Here is a 19,797-nt window from a genome sequence, read left to right on the forward strand (position 1 = left end):
ATACAAGTTACCAGTTAAGGCCATTCTATGATGAGCGTCTTGTTCACTGTAGATACTTGAATTTTATTAGTTCCTATTCTATACCAAAATGTCATGGTTTATGATGAATAAATGCACTTCTAGTTGCCTGAGTCCAAGCTGATTCCATCAGTCTGTTTATTGACTATAAATTTTGATTTATATACAGAATACTTAAAAATACATATATAGCCATTTTTTTCTTGATATAATGAGCTTTTAATTTGTGTTTCTCAGCCACTCTTGAGCAACAAATTTCTAGTAAACTTCGAGAAAAAAAAAATAGAGGAACATGTAACGTATATTAGTTAGTATCTCTTTAGTTTAGAGTACTGAAATGGGATTTCTCAAAAATTAGAGGGGCTTTTTGGTGACATCTGCATACTCAACTTTCTGGAAGAATCTTCTCTGGTGCAGCAATCTCCAGAGCGTTACTAAAGAAAGGTGCAACCTTTATCATGCTCATGATGAAAAGCAAAATTATAGGGATTCCACTCTCTCTCCAAATGCCCCAGATTCTCTCTTCCTAGCTAGAAGGAAGGTAGAGTAAGGTAGAGTAGGTAGAGTAGGTAGGGTGGTAGAGTAAGAGTGCTTCCTAAAGTAATTGCTGAGAATCTCTTCTTGTGTTAAGCTACAATTTTTTTACAACTTTGGGATTTGATGTTTTGTAGCATATCTCTTAGTATTACCATTTTTTTTTTTTTTGACGAGGCTGTGATTTTTCATGAGTTTTATAATTATTTCATTTGTCAGGTAGGATATGAGAGGGTTTCCATCTGTGCAGTTTTTTTATTTTATTTTGTTCTTGCAACTGCAAAAGTCTGTGGTGGCAAAATAGTAATGTCCACTGCTTTCTTTCTGTCATCCTGGTCAGTATTGGCACAGGTCAGGTCTGCAAAGTAACATTGCTCAAAACCAAAACACTGTTCTGTTCTTGAGCTTTGTTACATTCTTGTTTACCTGCTGTAGCATGGGAATGTTTTTTGGGGTTCTTTTGTTGTTTTTTTTGTTTTGTTTTGTTTTGTTTTTAATGAGGCTCCATCATTTTCAAATCTCTGTATCTGTGTGAGTTATTATTGGCACTGTACCAGTAATAAGGGGGAAAATAAGACAAAATAATAAGAACTGGTAATCGAATGATTTTTCACAGGTGTTTGTCTTGACTGCCAGCTGTTCTTCCCACAATGTACTTGATATATTGCAAATTTATTGAAAACGTGGGAATTTTGACAAGCTGTGAACCTATGTTGTTTTCCAAACACATGAACATTTGAATGACTTTATTTACATGTAAATCTGCATGTAAACTGATGCTGATTTACAGTAAATAAAGGTAAAAATAGGGGACACTGAGTTGTGTTTTATACATCACAGTAGCACTGTTCTTGCATGGTTTTTATCTTGCATGACAATGGAATATGTCTATATTAGTCTATGTATAACATGTCTTGTGGTTTATGCATGCTGCACTAATCTCTGTGTTAAATCTGTCCCCTCTTTATTCAGAGCATGCTGTCTAGGTCCTTTAATTCCAATTATGCTGCAGTTAGCAGCTTTCACTATGGCAGCTCTAGGGATCTGCATGGCAGCCAGGGTAGTGTTGCCTTGAGTGTTGCAGACGGAAGAGGTTCTGGTGTGCACGTTGTTCGAGTGAGTACCTACAGGAGACTGTTGTAATATACAGAGGGGTAAAGAATAAACTATGAGAACTGTCCCTTAAACTGATAGCTATCTTTCGACACATGAACAATGCTTTCAATAAATAGAATAAAGCTTCTGCTGGATTATTTTTTAATAGGTACTTAATACTTTGCCATTACTTCATATGCTTTAACCTTATTGTCAGGCTTTTCATATGAATGCTGTGAAGTAGAATATTCTAATTGGCTTTTATATATGATTGAACAAAAACAAAAATGTCTGATTTTGTTGTATGTATTATGAATAACCATTTGAAATTCTGAATTCAGCCAAAATTGAAAATGATAGAACAAAATTTTAATATGCTGCTTTTTCTTCCAGACAAATTCTGCTGCTTTAAACTGTATTGCTGGGTGCTTTAGAATTTTAAGGAAATGAGTTAATGTTTTCTTAAGAAAATGAGAGGAAAGAACTCCTTAGTCTGAGTATCCTAAGTAGATATTCCAGAAAACTCTTTACAGTGTGAATCCTTGCATGAGTAATCTTCAGCATTTGTTGACTTTTCTTAAGAATGTATTGGTGATCAAAGACACCTATACAGTTGCTAATTTTTGTAAATCCAGCAATATATTCTAAGTGTGGTGTCTTCACCAGTAGGACTTACATATCCTATGTAAACAAAAACAAAGGTAAAGAATTATAAAACCCTTTAAAAAGACACTTTAAAATCTTATGAGTACTTTCAGTTGCTTGAATAATACAAGGATATTCTTCTTTACCCCTGCATTCTGTTTAAAGCATCCCCAGGCTTCAGCTTCAGGAGACCAATGTCAAGATGAGGTATTCATTTCAGGAAAGCAGAACTACTCATCTGCTACGCTTAGTCTCAAAGATGTCCCTCCAGACAGCATGAAGAAAATATCTGTGCAGGTAATTATCTACATGATATCATGGATGGGATATTCTTACTATTCGTAGAAGCATATGCTGAGATAGTAGATGGAACTGGGGATTAAATACATAAAGAAGCAAAGAAATTTGCTGAGAAAGTAGTTGCATGTTGAAGTTGGAATACTGCATATGATTTCAGGAAGGCAGATTGAAGCTCATTATGCAGTTAAAGAACTTAACTTGAAGTCAGATGTGCTTAAATTGCAGTGGTTAACTAGAATTCATAGTATACATTCTGCATTTATTTGTAAAGACCATCTATGCAAGCAAGACTTACTACAGTGACAGTAAATGTATGTATGTAACTTACAAAGCAGTGATAGATTTCTAACTTCATTGATTTCCACTGGGTTTCTGCAGACATTGGGTATTGAGAATTTGCATAGTTCTCGATGGATGTTGCGTATGTAAACTTTCTACCTCTGACAATACACAAAAATAGTTTTCCTATCAGGTTTTAGATTTTCATAAAAAGCAATGGAAAATCTTGTAATTTGAATATTGTCTCATCTCTAGATTAGCTAAGATATGCATACCCATACTCATCTTAACAAAATAATCTCTGTATGTCCATTTATACTGCATGGTTAAAGACTGAAATTTGCATACCTTAGCTATTTATAACCTTGAGAAACGGGGTATTTTAATGTCCCTGTGTCCTCTGACTAGTGTGACAGTAGTAGTAGGCAGAAAAATCTGCAGCTTGAGATTGCAGCATTTTCAGAATGTGGGAATCCTACAGAAGGGTGACTGACTACGAGGGCTTCGTAATGGTGGGAAGAAGGAAAATGCTTTGCGTCTCAACACAGAGCTGCAGAAATCTCAGTAACTTTGGGGCTTCATTAAGAAACATTGTTTCCTCCAGTATCATCCTTAGTGAAATGGTTTGAATGTATTGAAGGTCATTACAATTGAATACTTTATTGCCATCATTATGTCTATCTTAAGAAATATCATTAATATTGTTTTGATATTTAAATCTTGAGCTTGTAAGTGAACTTCGTCAGGTTTTTGGTTACAGTGGTCACATAACTTCTGTCTGCTAGTTGTGTAGGATTTTTAATTTGTATATAATTTACTGAGAATTGCTGCAAATACTTTATGCAAGAAAGATGCAAACTACAACAAAATCAACCAAGTTTCAATATGGTCACTTATACTACCAGGAAAAAAAAAAAAACAAAAAAAAACAACAGTTGAGATAACTCAGTAAAAAAGTGTTTGTCTAGTCTGTTGTAGTAGATTACTATGAGTTTTTGTATTACAAAGTTCTTCTCATAGGGTCAGAACTGATGAGTCTCATGAAAATTGAGTGTGATTGTACATGATCCAGAAGAGTAATTTTAGTAATGTTCCTAAAACTAAAAACAATCAAACATGAGAAATACTGAAATAAGGAAGAATTGAGGATCAGTCTGTATAAAGTCTGTGGCATTAACAATATTCGTATTTTATTCAGATACCTTTGACAAACGGACAAATGTGCCAGCCGCAAAGACCTCAGGCAAACTATAGCCAAGTCCATCATCTCCCTCCTCAGTCATCAGTAGGAAGACATCCATCTAGAGAACAGTTAATTGATTATTTGATGTTAAAAGTTGCCCACCAACCTACCTATACCCAGTCCCAGTGTTCTCCCAGACAAAGCCATGAATTGGTAAAGCAAGAGGTAAGGGTATAATGTCATTTGAATGACTGACATCTGTTTGTTATAAAAAGAAATGTGGTAGATTTTTAACACATATTTCCAACAACTTATGTTTGCATTTTTCTGCTGAGGTAGAAATTTTTTTTTTTACTACATCTGTTTGTCACTGACTCATTACTTTTGAGTAACTGAAAAATTAAAAATCAGTGCAACTTAGAGTACCTTGCTTGCATTCATTGCTCTTCAAAGTGATTCAAAAGTTGCAAATGTGGAATTGTGCAGCCCTAAATCATAACAAGATAAAAAAGTGAGAACATCTGATGCATGCCTGATAATTATTAGTTTTATTTATGGTATACAGATACAGTAAGGAATTCTCACACCATTTAGTGGCTCCTTCATTGTGAGCAACTTTCTTTCTGTTCTTGGACACAGAATATTTCCTCTGTATTTTTGTTATGTGTGGAAAATTCTGAGTGCTTCCATTCTGTGGCAGAATGAACATACACACTTCTTGTGTAAAACTGTCTTCTAACCAACTCTTCCATCAAGAGAAAGGAGATACAGTAATGGCTATGTAGAATTCAGAATGAAAGTAGGAGCTAAGTTTGATTTTAATTCAGCTAGAAGTAGCAAGAAATAGGAAGAACAAATTCTTGCAGGTGGGCATGTATTTGCTGGGAACATTACAATAATTTACATAGTATCTAAATATCTCTGAATTTAGAGGCTACGTGGACTACTATGATTATAATAGCAGTGAAGTTAGAGTAATTCTTACATACAAAGATACCTTGGCTTGAATTAAAATTATGAGATACAGTATTCACTTGAATTATGATAAATGGTTTTTGAATTTTTTTCCTTTCAAAAGTTTATCTGAATTCCTTAGTAATAAACTCATTACAGCAGCTTTGAATGCAAATTTTCAGCCAGTTCTTCTAACTTTGGTTGTCACTACTTAGATTCGAGTAAGAATTGACAAGGATCCAGAACTTGGGTTTAGTATATCAGGAGGAGTTGGTGGTAGAGGAAATCCATTCAGACCTGAAGATGATGTGAGTATTTTATAGTAACGTATCTTAAAATTGTTCTGATTAGCATATGTTTCCTTATGCGTGAAAAATACATAAGCCCCAAATGCAAACCACTAAAATCTTAGTTGGAGATAAATGAGTAAAAATTACGGAAAATGAAGGTAGTAACAACATGATAACACAGAGGATTATTTTCACTGAACGTTTCTTAGACTGTACCAGATATCAGTTCACAGATTTGTGATAATGAATTACAGTTTACAGTTAAGAAGCCTCTTAAAAGAGAACATGATTTAGCCTACAGCATTATTTCTGTGGTTGATAATTCATTTTGACATATACATCTGCCAAATTAAACAAAGGCTTGAGTTACACATCAGGCAAATCAGAATTTGCCCTTCAGTAATCCTGTAAAGGCAAATTGCCCTGGATTTAACATTGGAAAAAGAAGGCAGCCATAAAATAATACTGCATTGTCTTCTATTTAGGATGGAAAATTGAAATGTTTTTAATTACATCTGTATACCCTAATTTTATGAAATAACTAGTCAAAAATGTTTTCCACCTCTGTTTTTCAAGGGTATATTTGTAACCAGAGTACAACCTGAAGGACCAGCATCTAAGTTGTTGCAACCTGGGGATAAAATAATTCAGGTACTGTAGTCATATAATTAACTAGCCTGTGTAATGTATTAGTTCTTTTCTAATTTGCTTCTTTTCTAAAAGCAGTATGTTTCATTTTTGTGTAGATCACTAGTATCTATCCAGAACCTTTCTAGCTTTCTGGGATAGTGCTTTCAATTCTTTTTCTACCTAACATTAGGATAAGTGAGATGGGCTGAAGCATTTACGATTTGAGTCATTTTTCAAATTCTGAATATTTTTTCTAATTTTAATTTCCATAATTTTAAAGGCAAAAAATAGTCCTAATGTTGTCATTCAAGATGGAATGTGAGCAAGTTAATTAAAATTTGTCATTCATTTATTTAGCTTGTAGTCATTTTTATACAATATTCTGGATAATAAATCATGTGATGGCCATCAGTTACTCCTCATGCCCATTTTCTGTTGCTATCCCCACACTGTAGTGCTGCAGACTGTGTCAGCCTTTGCTGCCTTTCCCCTAGCTGGCAGGTTGGATATGCACAGCCCCTGACAGAGGCCCCTTCTTTGCTGACTGGTACCTGAGTGCTCGCAGTGTGTGCCTCCTGGCTACCCCACCTGCCACAAGCAAGCCAAATAGTTTATTTCAGGAGCTCTGGGTTCTGGTTGCAGCTCTGCAGCTTTTTTTTTCTGCAGAAAGTTCATACTTTTCAGACCACTTTTCTATTAGATTTGCTTGAAATTAACTAATGAACTCTCAAGTTATTTTTGGAGGGGTCAAGGAAATGGACGAATGGGTTATATAACCTTATTGTTGTACAGAAACAGGCTAACAGGACATTTAAAGCACTCTTTAAGTTGCAGAGCTAGTCTTGATAAAAATTATTCTCCATGTTACCAGTGTCAGGGTATTTATAGACTCAGCTCTGCTACATTTCCGTTTTCTTTAAGACAAACAAAAACTTTACATCTCAATTAAAATACTGTGCGTACAGTTTTCTTAAACAAAAACAAATTGCATGATCCCTCCAATGAAAGAGAAAGCTGGCTAGCACGCACACACAGAGATGAACTAAGATCAAATTATTCCACCTTTGAGATAATGTGCTTTTGAGTGTGGTAAATAATTAAGTCCATGTTTTTCCTGACTAGGCCAAGAGAAAGCTAGCTTCCAGTCCTAGCACTCTTGAGTGATGTAGACTGCTTTAAGTGAAGGGGCAACACTCCATACAGGCAGAATAATAACATATTAAATCTTGGAATAGAGTGGAATGTGTGTGAAGGGTGTTTTTTCTTTTGATGGATTATTCTTGACTTCATAGAATTTCATTTGTCTCTGTGACATATGTAATTAAATTTCTTTCTGTCTTGCTGGCACTCTGCTAGGGTTTTGCTTTTTGTTTAATGAGGAATTTATAGTTTTTAAGAGCTCAGGGAGACCCTGCATTTGCATCTATAGACAATTACAAGCACTTTCATTTCTCATAACTAACAAACTTTTTTGGTGTAACAGCATGCTCTTTATAACCGTGGTGCCTCAGTGACAATGTAACAACAGTCTCATTCTGTCTTGCTGACATTTAGTCATAAAAACTGCTGCATCTGTCTGTGATCTCTCCTCAGATTATTCTCCTATGGTTGTTATTACAACATTTTCTGTAAAACATACATTAGAAGTATATTATGATGTATGTCTAATACATATATCAAGCAAAATATTCTACACAACCAGCGTCTAGATAATTGTGCATGGAAGTCTTAAGATACAGTTGCATATTAGGTTAGGACATACTATACAGATGATGGCATGGAATTATTATTGCTGCTTTTGCTCTCTCAAACTTCTATATTTCAAACTGTCTTTGTAGCCCTATACAGATTTACAGATTACTGCCCTAATAACAAAGGGTCTAGCTGGTAGCAACAGTAAGTGTTAGGTGATAGGAGGAGCATGCACAGCTCCAAAATGGAACAGCAAAGAGCACAGCTGGCCTTAACTGTCACCTCTGTGTCACCTCTAGTGACATTTTGACTGGACCTCTGTCACCATAAGAAGCACCAGCCCCTCTGGGAGAAAGGTGGGAGACAGAGCTGGAAGCAGTGGACAGACCAAATTGTCACTCTGCAAGATTTTACAACCCAGACTGATGATGAATTTGTAGCAATGCATCCTGAAAAGCTGACTGCTCATTTCTGTAGGCTGCTGAGGGCTGCCCATGTTTGCCAAGCCCATTTTAGGAAACAGAGGTGCTTGATAATAGGAAAATTGAAGCTGGGGTGACCCCAGGAGGTTTCAATCCCAGCCTTCTGCGGAAGGAGAGTTGGCACAGAGATCTGATCAGAGATTTATCCGGTCAGGTCCTGGGAGATGTACACAGGTGAAGACTGTATAACCTCATAGAACAATCTGGCCCACTGCTATACTGTGCTCATGGGAGAAAGAAAGTTCATTGTACATAGCCTGAGGGGAGAAAGGGAGTAAAGTCCTAAAAGGGCACAATGCTATGAATGCTTTTCTGTTAGAGGTTTAATTACTTCTTAATTTATCAATCACAAATGCCATTTCTAGTATTTAAACTGAGATGTATCATTTGTACTGCCTTTGGTTTTCCTTAGCATGGCTGTATTCAGTCTGAAGAATTAAATGTCTGATGCTTTCAAGCTCAGATTTCTCTTTTGGCTGTTTGCAAATATTTTTAGTACTCTTGGGACAGATTTTTTTCAAGGCTAACAGGATCAGTGAATTCCTTATAGCATATACATGTGTGTTCTGCTGACATTAATCATGTAATGAGCGAATCAGCAGCATGTTATTGCCTGCATTCCTGTAAGATTTTGTTATTTTAAACCTAGTTTAAGCTTAAGTGAACTAACATGAAATATCAGACTTCCATTTTCAATTCTAAAAATTTCTTTTTAGGCTAATGGATACAGCTTCATAAATATTGATCACGGACAAGCAGTATCTTTGCTAAAGACTTTTCAGAACACAGTGGAACTCATCATTGTGAGAGAAATTTCTTCATAAATTCTGTGGATAATGGGGATAAAGCCAACAGGATTCATTGAAGGACTTATGGGAAACTGAATATTTTGCCTATTTTTATACATGAAAGGAACTTGAAAAGAATTATGATCAATATTTGTACAGGAAATGAAAAACTGAACTTGTGGTTAAAGGGGAAAAAACCACTGTATAGAACATACAGAAAATCATTTTGGAAATGCATATGGTGAATAAACTTGTTTTTAAGCATTATAGCAATCTAAGGATCACTCCTCCAAGAACAAACCTGTGTTATTGTTTTGTACAGATGGTAGGTTTATTTTTGGATAATTCATACACATTACTAAACTTTGTGCGAGGCTTTAAGAAGCCTAGGTTGTAGCCAATGGACAGATGGCAGGGCTGTCTGTCCTGTAGCTGTTTATTGCCTTTATTTTTATTCACCAGATATTAATGTGTTATGCTGAAACCACTTCTATAGATGTGGAAAGGGGATATTAAATGTTGGCTTTGATATGTGCACATTGTATAGTTGAATGGGTAGATGGAAGGTGGTGCTGGTCGGACAGTACAAAGGTCAGGTGAATCAACTATCTGCTATCTAAATCTGGAATCAATAAAGAAAAAAAAAAGCATTTAGTTCTGGAGTGTACATCTACCAATAGAAAATGCAATAAAAGATTATGGTGTTTTTTAGGAAGACTGTAATTACAAATCTGTGATATTCTACAGGATTTGTTCTTAATATAGTCATCGATTATTCATTTGCCATGTGATTCATGTTTAGTTGGGTTTTCTTCAATACATACTTTTTTTCAGCTGTACTGTGGAAATGTGCCCAGAGATTTTTCTTTGCTATGGAAATCTCCAGTTTTGTGCAAATGGAGATACTTTTATCTTTATAAAAAGTACTCCATTTTAACCTTTCAGATTTTTAAAATGAAACCGAAATGGCCAGTTTTTAAGATTGTTGCCTGTAATGTATATTTAAACACACACAAAACAGATGATGCAGGAAGGGTTATGAAAGTCATCTTGATTTTGTTTGGCCTTTGCATTGCCTTGTTAATCAAAAAGGAGACCATACGCATGGAGCTAGGTAACCAAAGCAAGTTTGTGAAACTTTGAACGGTGATGGAGAATTGCTGTGATGAGATGGAGGGCAAAGGGAGGGTATACTTACAACCAACCAGTTTGTAATGATGTTTCTTAAAGGGCTGTTCCTACAGGTAACATTAAATGTGAACTAGACACTTCAGAGTCATTAAAGGGTTTCTAACTGTATTAATGTAATAGTGATTTACCACAGGCTGCCTTTGTTCCTTATTACTGTGTAAAATATTCAATTATGCTTGTATTAATTTTGTTTACCAGAAACATTAACTTTATTTTTCTCTTTCTCCTTTGTAATTCAATAAAGACTGCGCAGTCTGCAGTGTTAATTAATACACGGTTGTTATGGACCAGGGAAAAGTGCCATAGAAGACCAGTAACTGTTTTTAATCGGGGCTAATGATTAGCCTGTCATTGGAGCAATATTCAGTTATTGCAGTTCATTTTTACTTACGTACAAGTTGATTGTGTGAAACAAGTAAAAGTCGCTTTCTTTTCGACCCATGTGTACAAAAGTAAATGCATTTAATAAACCTAGCAAAAACACCAGCCTCCTTTAGTTTTGGGGAAATGAACTGCAAGAGAGGAATTACACACAGCTAGCGGTAATAAACAGGCAGTACTTTCTAAGTAAGTGAACTTCAATATTATTGCACTTCTTTCAAAGATGTTAACTGTTGCTTATTGTACTGTGTATAGTTCTAATAATTTTAATTGAAACCCTTTAACAACTCTTTGTATATTTTAATTCTTTTTAGTTGATTTTCCATGATATTTACATAGGAAAATGGTGATTTTTTTTTTATATATTAGCAGAAATGTGCTGTATTTTGATAAAAATTCACTTATTTTCTCTGTGCTCTTAATCTTTAAAGAAAAGAATGAGAAACATAGCTATATAATGGCAGGCTTCAGTGTTCCCCTTCTGAGAAATGTTTGGTTGTTTAGTTTCTATTTTTTTATTGAAAAGGAAAATGTTCACATCACATGTTCATTAATTTCAATCATTTTATTGTTCTCACACACTGCCTTTTAAAGGGAAAGAGAATAGACAGACACATCCTAAATTGGTCTTCTACATAACCTGTATCTTTGGGAAGGGAAAAGTCCAAAAAGCAGAACTGATTCTTTACTGATCTTGGGCTGACTTTATATACATTTTGCAGTACATTTAATTATATCACTGAGGAATTATACTGTGTTGTATTTTGCTTTAATGTTAAGAGGAGTTTTAAACTGTATTATGTTACTCAATTTTCAGATTGACTTGTCAGGAGACAATTCTATTAAAAACTTCTCGGCTATGGTAGAACCGTAGAAACAGACTTTTATAGAAGTTTAGTACCTCTCGTGGAAACATTTGGCCAAAGTTTGTCTTCAGTAAATTAGCAAATTAACCATCAAATAAAACGTGGATTATACTGACTTTACTCAGTAAACCTTGGAGTTTTCAATGGGTTGAATTGTGTTCGTTCCTTCTGTGTCTGTGTGTAATCTTAAATACATGTCAAGCTAGATGATTTTGCAGAGAGTGGGAGGAAGATGTGCTCTGTACTAGTCTAATTGGGATTCAGCAGGAGAGACAATAGTGGCATTTTTCTTAAACTACATTTTGAACAGAAAAAGCATCTGTCAGCAGTGTAACTTACTCAGAATGGCAATGAGTTGATGCATACTCTGTTAATTCTTTCTATTCTTACTAGTTCATTAAAGAATCAGTTCAACTGACATAATGAAAAGATGAAGTCCCCCACATATTTATTGTGTAAATATTTTTAGTTTCTTTTTTGGACTGGAGTTTTTAAGAAGTGTGTATATACTTGAAAGCATTCTCTGAACACAAACATAGCAATAAGCAACACACAAAATCAAACCGTTATGATTTGGGACTTTTTTTCTTTAGAAATATTCCCACGTCAACAGCGATGAAATGTTTTTATTGATCAGCATTTATTCAACATTCCAAATTTTTGTATATAATTAGACTGTTCCTGAGGTAACACATGGAGAATAGATAATAAACTAATGCTCTATAAAGCTCTGTGTGATGGACTTATTTAACTTCCAGGAAATTCTCCATGGCACAATTCTATATTTCTGTAGCTTTTATAGGCATTAATCCCATGTCAGTATCCATTAGTAAAGACTTATTTGTGTTTTTAACTCCATCCATCTCAGTGCAACAAGGGTCTGCTTGAATTGGTTTCATTGTAAGACTGAGTTATTAAGAATTAAAAAAAGAAAAAAAAAAAAGAAAAGCACAAAACCAATGGAAAGCAAAACAGTAAAAAACCCTCTCACTTCTGAATTGCCAAGTTTTATAATGAAATGAATTAGCGACTCTTGTTCTGAAGAGATGAGTAGTCTTTTTATGGCTAGTATAAATGAAGTAGTTGAAATAGCAAAGAAGACTGACTAAGTGCAGGCTTAAATAGGGTAACTTGGGTCTGACCAACAAGATGTACAAAGGCTACTGGGAAAAGAGAGGCACAGACATTATAGGAGAGGCAAATGTGGATTTACATCCAGTTTTTTGGAAACTGTGACAATGTAAAAGCACAGATTAAGTCATCTGTACTTTAAATGTACAGCTGGCATACCAATCTGACTTACATCTTGACCTTTCCTATTTCCTCTATGTAGAAGAGAGACCCTAACTGCAAGGGCTTACAGCCTTGGTGACACTGAAGTGCTGAGCCCCTCTACATTTAAGTTTTTGCATTTGTTACCCGCTGGAAGTTTGGAATTTCCACCCACCCCCCTTAATTTTGTCTGTGTGGACATTACTCTGGGAGAATTTATCTTTTCTGCTTTTTATGCATCAGACTGCAGATTTATTCTTTTTCAGATCACATGTATTATTTGTTAGTATGTCTAAGTCCCTACATTTGCTTATTTGCTTCAGTGTCTGAATCCATCTTGGGCAAAGGAAGTATTCAAGCAGGAAAGGGGTTCTGCATAAAGTGAGTTGTTTCATTTGAGTTGTACTCCTGTAGTTCTTCCCAAATAATAAAAAATGTTTGCTTTATGTGTATTCATCCTATGCTGTGAGGAATCAATTACACAGCCTGTGTAATTAGAGCCGTGTTTTACCACAAACAAGAACGTGATTTCTAGAGATTTTCCATGTTGCAGGTATTAGAAAACAAACAGGTAAGAAACTTCTTTCTCAAAAATCTTTTTACATTCATCCTTTGCCATTCATTTGGGAAAGAGCTGACTTTAGGGAGCATTTTTCAGGTTATGGCTTCAAATCCTTTCTGCTCTTCTGCCATCAAGAACTATCTTTCCTCACGCCCACCAGAATAAAGTCAATGTTAAAAGGTTTTGAGTGCCTCAGAGCACATCAATTGTTCTGAAAAATTAAAGACTGACAGGAGAATCTAATAGAGTTTTCCATTTGAGAGGATAAATCTAAATCTGCCCTCCAAAAAATATTTTTACCATTAGAACAACATGCCTTCTGAAAAATAACTATGAAGAAAAGCACAGATAAGGCCTTCATTCTTTGGGAAAATGAAGGTCTAAGGATCTAACCACTAAAATGAAAATATATATTACAGTAATCATGATTTGTCTAATTTAGATAGCTTTTAAACAATTTTAAACTTTTCTTTATTTCTTTATAAAATTGTTCTTAATTCTTCCTAAGTTTGGTTTGGCCCCGAGCAGCCTTTTATACTTCCTCAGAGCTTATCTATGTGTAACTGTATCAAATAACGCTACCCGCAAGTGCCTCTGCTTCATGGGAGAACCTCAGATTACACAAATACTGAATTATTTTATTTATTTATTTATTTATTTATTTTTCCTTTCTCCTCCCAAGAGGAGACACCTGTAAATTTCTAAGCTACTTTCAACACCAGACAAAAGACACCTCTTATTTGAGTTAACTGCATAAAGCCAAACCTAGGTCGAGTTCTGCTTTACAGCGGTAAACATACAAAAGAAGAACTTGATGTCACAGGAGGTAATTTTAGAAAAACTAGATTTGTCTTTACTTACTTTACTCACTTTACACACTATTCAGTCCTAACTAAGCAGTGGCTTAGGTAGATCTTACAAACGTCTGTAAACACCTGAAAGGAGAAGGCAAAGAAGATGGAGCCGGACTCTTTCAGTTGTGGCCAGTTCTGCAGCAAGGCAATGGGCACCAACCGTTTTTGTCTGAAAATCAGGAAGCAGGTAATTCATTGCTGCGAGGGTGACAGCGCTGGAGTGTCCTTCCGAGACATCTTGGAAAGCTGCCTATGAACACTGCTCTGGATGTCCGCGCTTGAGCAGGGCTCGAAGCAGGCGGCCTCTAGAGGTCTCTGCCAACCTCAACTGTTGGCGGTTCTGTGATAGATGTATATAATAATTCCAGCTGAGAAACGTGGAAGCGTTCACATTTGTCCGGAATGAATAAATCAAGTGAACTGATTCCAGTGCTCTACGCGCCCTCTGGTGCAGCCCGTCCCCAGCCCACAGCTGCCCCTCCCGTGGCACAGCTCCACGCTGTTCCCTCGGGCCCTGACGGTGCCACACAGAGTAGAGCTCAGCGCTGCCCCTCCGCTCCCTGTGAGGAGCTGCAGCCGCCATGAGGCCTCCCCTCAGCTCCTCTGCTCTGCGCTGAGCACACCCAGGAGCCTTCTCCATGTTCTCTACCTTCGTAACACTCCTTTGGACACTCTCTAACAACTCTATGTCCTTATATTGTGCCACCCAAACCACACCCAGTGCTGGAGGTGAGGCTGCACAGCACAGAGCAGAGGACAGCCCCTCCCTCGCCCACTGGCAGTGCTGGGCATGGTGCCTCCAGGGTACAGACGGCCCTTTGGGCTGCCTGGGCATGCTGCTGGCTGATGTTAACTTGCCATCAGCCAGGGCCCCAGATCCCTCTCTGTGGGGCTGCTCTCCAGCCTCTAACACCCCCAGTCTGAACACAGCCAGAGCTGTCCCGTCCCTAGTGCAGAATCCAGCACTTGCTCCTGCTAAACTTCATGCTGGTGGTGATCGTCCAAAGATAATACAAAAATGATCCAAATTACCAAGCCAGTGTGTATGATGATGGCAATTAATAAATATATATATATATTCATAGGAATTTTAGTTTAGTAGAAACTTACAAAATTGGTATGTGGAATTTTATACGTTACAGAGGATTTTCTAAAAAACCCTCTTGAGGAAAACATGTTTCTGTAATCCAGTGTTGTGTGGAAAATGAATACTATACTAATGAGTGACTGAAGAAATGCTAGCCTGGAACTGGATGCAGTTTGTTCTCAAATCTTTCACCTGTTTGTGCTCATTTTTGGTCTGAAAAGGGTGGAGATGTGTTTTCCATAATAGAGATGCAAAGCAGATGCAGAAATGTCACAGCTGCTTCAGTTTTCCAACGCTGTTTTGTATAGATGACTGCCAAGCAGAGGGAGGATGTTTGAAAAGGTTTCACTGCTAACATTTGTTGTGCTGAGGTTGTGCATTAATCCCACTGTGTGTGCAATTATAAGAGTTCTAGCTCGAGTTTCATCTGAAGAAGGTGGTGAGAAATATGCCAGAAAAAATCTTTCTATGATGTTGCTGGGCAGGGACATGAAATTGTTGTCACCTGTTGTAGAATGTCTTGTTAAATGCATTTTTATTTCATTTTTGAGATTACAGATCAAGTAGATTATGGATTATTTCTTAGAACGAAGAGTTTGTTTTCTGTAAAATCTATTACGTAAATGATAGGTTTGTTTGCTGTGTTCTGTATCCCCCATTGGTGCAAAACCTTGGGATACGGGTCGTGCGGTGACACAAATGATGTGAAGTTAACATTTATGGAAACAAACCTAAGCAGCAAAGGCAATGAAAATATGCTGGTTTTTAGTGTCATTCTAGTATTGCTCATGAATTTATTTATTTATACACCTTTATTTGGATCTCTTGAAATATATAAGTTAAACACAACAATTCAATATCTTTAAAAATGAAAAAGGTAATGAACATACAATTCACATGCTTTAATGAGAAACAAAGGTGCTAGCCTTGGCTAGATGATGATGGTATTTTAAATATCTCTACCATTCACTGAGGCATTTATTGAAGTCTCAATAGCAGGTCAGAAGTTCCTTAAATTCAAACTGAGTTATACAATGGTTATTTCAATCTTTGGACATTATTTTCCCCTGAAGCCTGTTGGCTTTTTTATGAGTTCTGCGCATAACTGCAGAACTGTGGAAGTCAGACTGAAGAACAGAAAAAGAATCTATTGTCAGCATCCTGCGCAAGTATTTATGTGTGCCGATGTGTAAATAGCCTACACTAAAACACTCAAACTCAGCCACAAAATGCCCATTGAAAGGAGAACCGGTCACACAGCCACCCTATGGCTACCTGTGCAGTTCTTCCCTAAACAGTGTGCCTCTGAATTATTTTTCTTTGTTTAATTGAACATTATAAAAGTCAAATGAGCAACAGTGGTTACAATGTCACACAAAACTAGTAATCCCGAGAAATATTATGATGAGTAGAAATAGCAATCTGACATATAGACGAATACTTTGATGGATAAAAACCTCTGAGATCATCTGTTTTTGCTGACAGTGATGCAAATTCATTGAGGTTTTCTAGTACCCAGCTAATGTTTTTCAAACAAAGCTCTATGTAGACCACCTTACAGTTGTACTTGGTTTGACAGTAATAAGCTTGATATGCAGCTGTGTTTTCTGCTTTCAAATACAAAATATTATTTCACGTCGTTTACTGAGCAATTCCAAACATTTTTTTGCTACAACATTAACTAAGCGACTGAGAACTTGGCTTTCCTTGCAGAAAAGCTGTGTGTAATAAATCACATCTTGGTGGAGGTCAAGCACAGAACTGAAAGAAAAAAAAAAAGAAATTGTTCATGTTTGCCATGCAATTTCAACTAGTAGCACCCATCTTGCTTTTGAATCACACTGCTTTCTATCCTATCCAGTTCGTATTTGAGTAAAGAATCATAGAATCATAGAAAGGCCTGGGTTAAAAAGGACCACAATGATCATCAAGTTTCAACCCCCCTGCTGTGTGCAGGGTCGCCAACCACCAGACCAGGCTGCCCAGAGCCACACCCAGCCTGGCCTTGAATGCCTCCAGGGATGGGGCATCCACAGCCTCCTTGGACAACCTGTTCCAGTGCATCACCACCATCTGTGTGAAAAACTTCTTCCTAATATCTAATCTAAACCTCCCCTGTCTCAGTTAAAAACCATTCCCCCTTGTCCTACCACTATCCACCCTTGTAAACAGTCGTTCCCCCTCCTGTTTATATGCTCCCTTCAAGTACTGGAAGGCCACAATGAGGTCTCCCTGGAGCCTTCTCTTCTCCAAGCTAAACAAGCCCCATTCTGTCAACCTTTCCTCACAGGAGAGGTGCTCCAGCCCTCTGATCATCTTTTTGGCCCTCCTCTGGACCCACTCCAAGAGCTCCACGTCCTTCCTGAACTGCGAGCCCCAGGCCTGGACGCAGTACTCCAGATGGGGCCTGACAAGAGCTGAGTAAAGGGGCACAATCACCTCCCTCTCCCTGCTGGCCACCCTTTTTTTAATGCAGCCCAGAACACGGTTGGCCTTCCAGGCTACAAGCGCACACTGCTGGCTCATGTCCTGCTTCTTGTCCACCAGGACCCGCAAATCCCTCTCCACAGGGCAACAGTATTGCTGGCTGTCTCTAATCAACAGTTCTGGCAATGAGTGTAAGAATTAAAGACTGTTAGATTCTCTCTCCTTTAAGAAGACACGTGATTATGGAAAACGTCAACAAAATCTTTCAAAGATCTTGTGAGAAGAATATAAGTAAAATAATACTGAAAGAACAAACCATTCAATCCACTGCATTAAGTAGACTGACACGAACTATGGACATGGGTATTCAAAGATTTTCCGAGATTATTTAAGAACATGTCTGTTACTATAGATTATTTATAATGAAAAGTGTTTTTCTGAATTTCTTATCAAGCAGGAATGATTAAGGGAACTCAGCTCCGGAGAGCACCTTTTGTCCTTAAGAACTGCTGAGGCTAGAAGGGACCTCTGAAGATCACCCAGTCCTAATGCAGTCTGCTCAGAGGTTCAACTACAGCAGGTTACTCAGGGCCACATCCAGTCAGGTTTTGAATACCTCCAAAAATGGAGAACGTAGGCAGCCACTCTCCACATTCAACAACCTTCACAGTAAAATCAAGAAGTTTTTAATGTTTAATTGGAGCGTCTTGTATTTCAGTTTGTGCTCCTTGCCTCTTGTCCTGCCACTGGGTTATTGGTCAAAACATGAGAAATCTTCATGTAACATTTCTATAGATAAAATAATCGTAATACAGTTTAACTTTGCCTAAAATATAAAGAAAGGTCTTGAGTTCTCCAGTTAAACATCTCATAGCTTCATAATTAGCATAAAATTACAGAATGCCTGAAAGAAAAGATTTAACTTGGATCTCGAAGCTTTTTAGAATCTGGGTTTCATTTAGAAGAAAGAGTATGAATGCATTATTATTTTCAAATAAGTCCTACCTGAAACATACACATTTTAAAGAAATTTCAAGCAGTTGTCCAAGATTTATTTAACATTCTATAACATATTGCTCCTACTTTACTGTCAGGTGAAGTACATGAGCAAATACAGAAGCAGTACCAAGAGTCGGAGGCATGCCGGTTCCAGCTGACCTACTTGATCATGGAAGTATCACAAATTTGAGATCTATTTTCAGCACATACAGCTTCAAGATTGCTCCAATCCTTTCTCAGTTTAGGTTTGGTGCAGGGAAGGTCTAAAAGGGTTCCAATATTCACACCTACAACCTTAGTGTTTTAGTGTTAGGATGCACTGTATTTATCACCTAATTCAGACTGCGGCTAGATCTTAGAACACAGACTGCCCAAAACACACAGCGCACAGTCCCATTTCCTCCAGTCACTTTAATGTTTAAAGGGAATCAGGATGAGGGGAAATGGCCTTAAGTTGCACCAGCGTTAAGTTTAGGTTGAACATCAGGAAAGACTTCTTCACAGAAAGGGTGGTTAAGCCCTGGAATAGACTCCCCAGGGAGGTGGTTGAGTCACCATCCCTGGATGTGTTGTTTAAAAACCGTTTGGATGTGGTGCTCAGGGATATGATTTAGTGCAGAGTTGTTAGTTAGGGTAGTATGGTTAGGTCATGGTTGGACTCGATGATCTTTGAGGTCTTTTCCAACCTGAGCGATTCTATGGATCTATGATTCTAACTCCGGGCAAACTCAGTGTAACTGGGAGAGATTCCCAATCCAGCTTTAACAAAACCACGGAGGATGCATTCCCTCACAGCCCTTCCTGTTCAGTGTCGTTACAATGAAAGTTTTCAAGGCTTTATTCCCTAGGGGGATTAAACTGCCTCTCGTTGAAAGATCGTGTTTACAGCCAAGAGAGCCCTGCGGCTACCAAGGAGCGTTTTATCGGGAATCCCTCCCTCCTCCGATTCTGGCGCACGCAGCCCGGCACGGCCGTTAACGGCTCGGCAGCCGAGGCCCCGCCTTGGCCCCGCCCGCAGCGGCCTGTTCCGCCGGCTCCCAGGGCAACCGGAGGGAAGCGAAACCCTTCGCTGGCCTCTCCCAGCGCGGCCTCGCCGCCGAACCAGGAGCTCCGCCGCGGGGAGAGCTAACAGCCCCTGTAGCGCCTCTACCGGCAGGAGGCGAGCAGCTCGGCAGCACCTCCGGGAGCAGTCGAGTGTGCGGCTAGAGCGGCGGCGCGCAGGGACGCTCTGCTGAGACGCCGCGCGCCGCTCGCCGTCTCGGGCCCGC

At 37.9% G+C, this 19,797-nt stretch overlaps 1 protein-coding gene across 12 annotated transcripts in view; it reads left to right on the plus strand.

Moving 5' to 3' along the window:
* ERBIN (erbb2 interacting protein) overlaps positions 1-12,055 on the plus strand; it is a 120,155-nt gene extending 108,100 nt beyond the window's left edge. For 9 of the 12 annotated variants that reach the window (XM_046905528.1, XM_046905529.1, XM_046905527.1 and 6 more), the window contains 6 exons: positions 1,525-1,668; positions 2,458-2,589; positions 4,070-4,279; positions 5,224-5,316; positions 5,875-5,949; positions 8,819-12,055. In XM_046905528.1, the coding sequence (XP_046761484.1) occupies positions 1,525-1,668; positions 2,458-2,589; positions 4,070-4,279; positions 5,224-5,316; positions 5,875-5,949; positions 8,819-8,926 (762 nt within the window). In that variant the 3' untranslated portion in view covers positions 8,927-12,055. The remainder of the gene's footprint in view (positions 1-1,524; positions 1,669-2,457; positions 2,590-4,069; positions 4,280-5,223; positions 5,317-5,874; positions 5,950-8,818) is intronic. The other 3 variants (XM_046905532.1, XM_046905533.1, XM_015277611.4) reach the window with 1 other exon arrangement.
* The last annotated feature ends 7,742 nt before the right edge of the window (positions 12,056-19,797 follow it).

This window comes from Gallus gallus, chromosome Z, assembly GCF_016699485.2.
Source record: "Gallus gallus isolate bGalGal1 chromosome Z, bGalGal1.mat.broiler.GRCg7b, whole genome shotgun sequence".
Classification (NCBI taxonomy): Eukaryota; Metazoa; Chordata; class Aves; order Galliformes; family Phasianidae; genus Gallus; species Gallus gallus.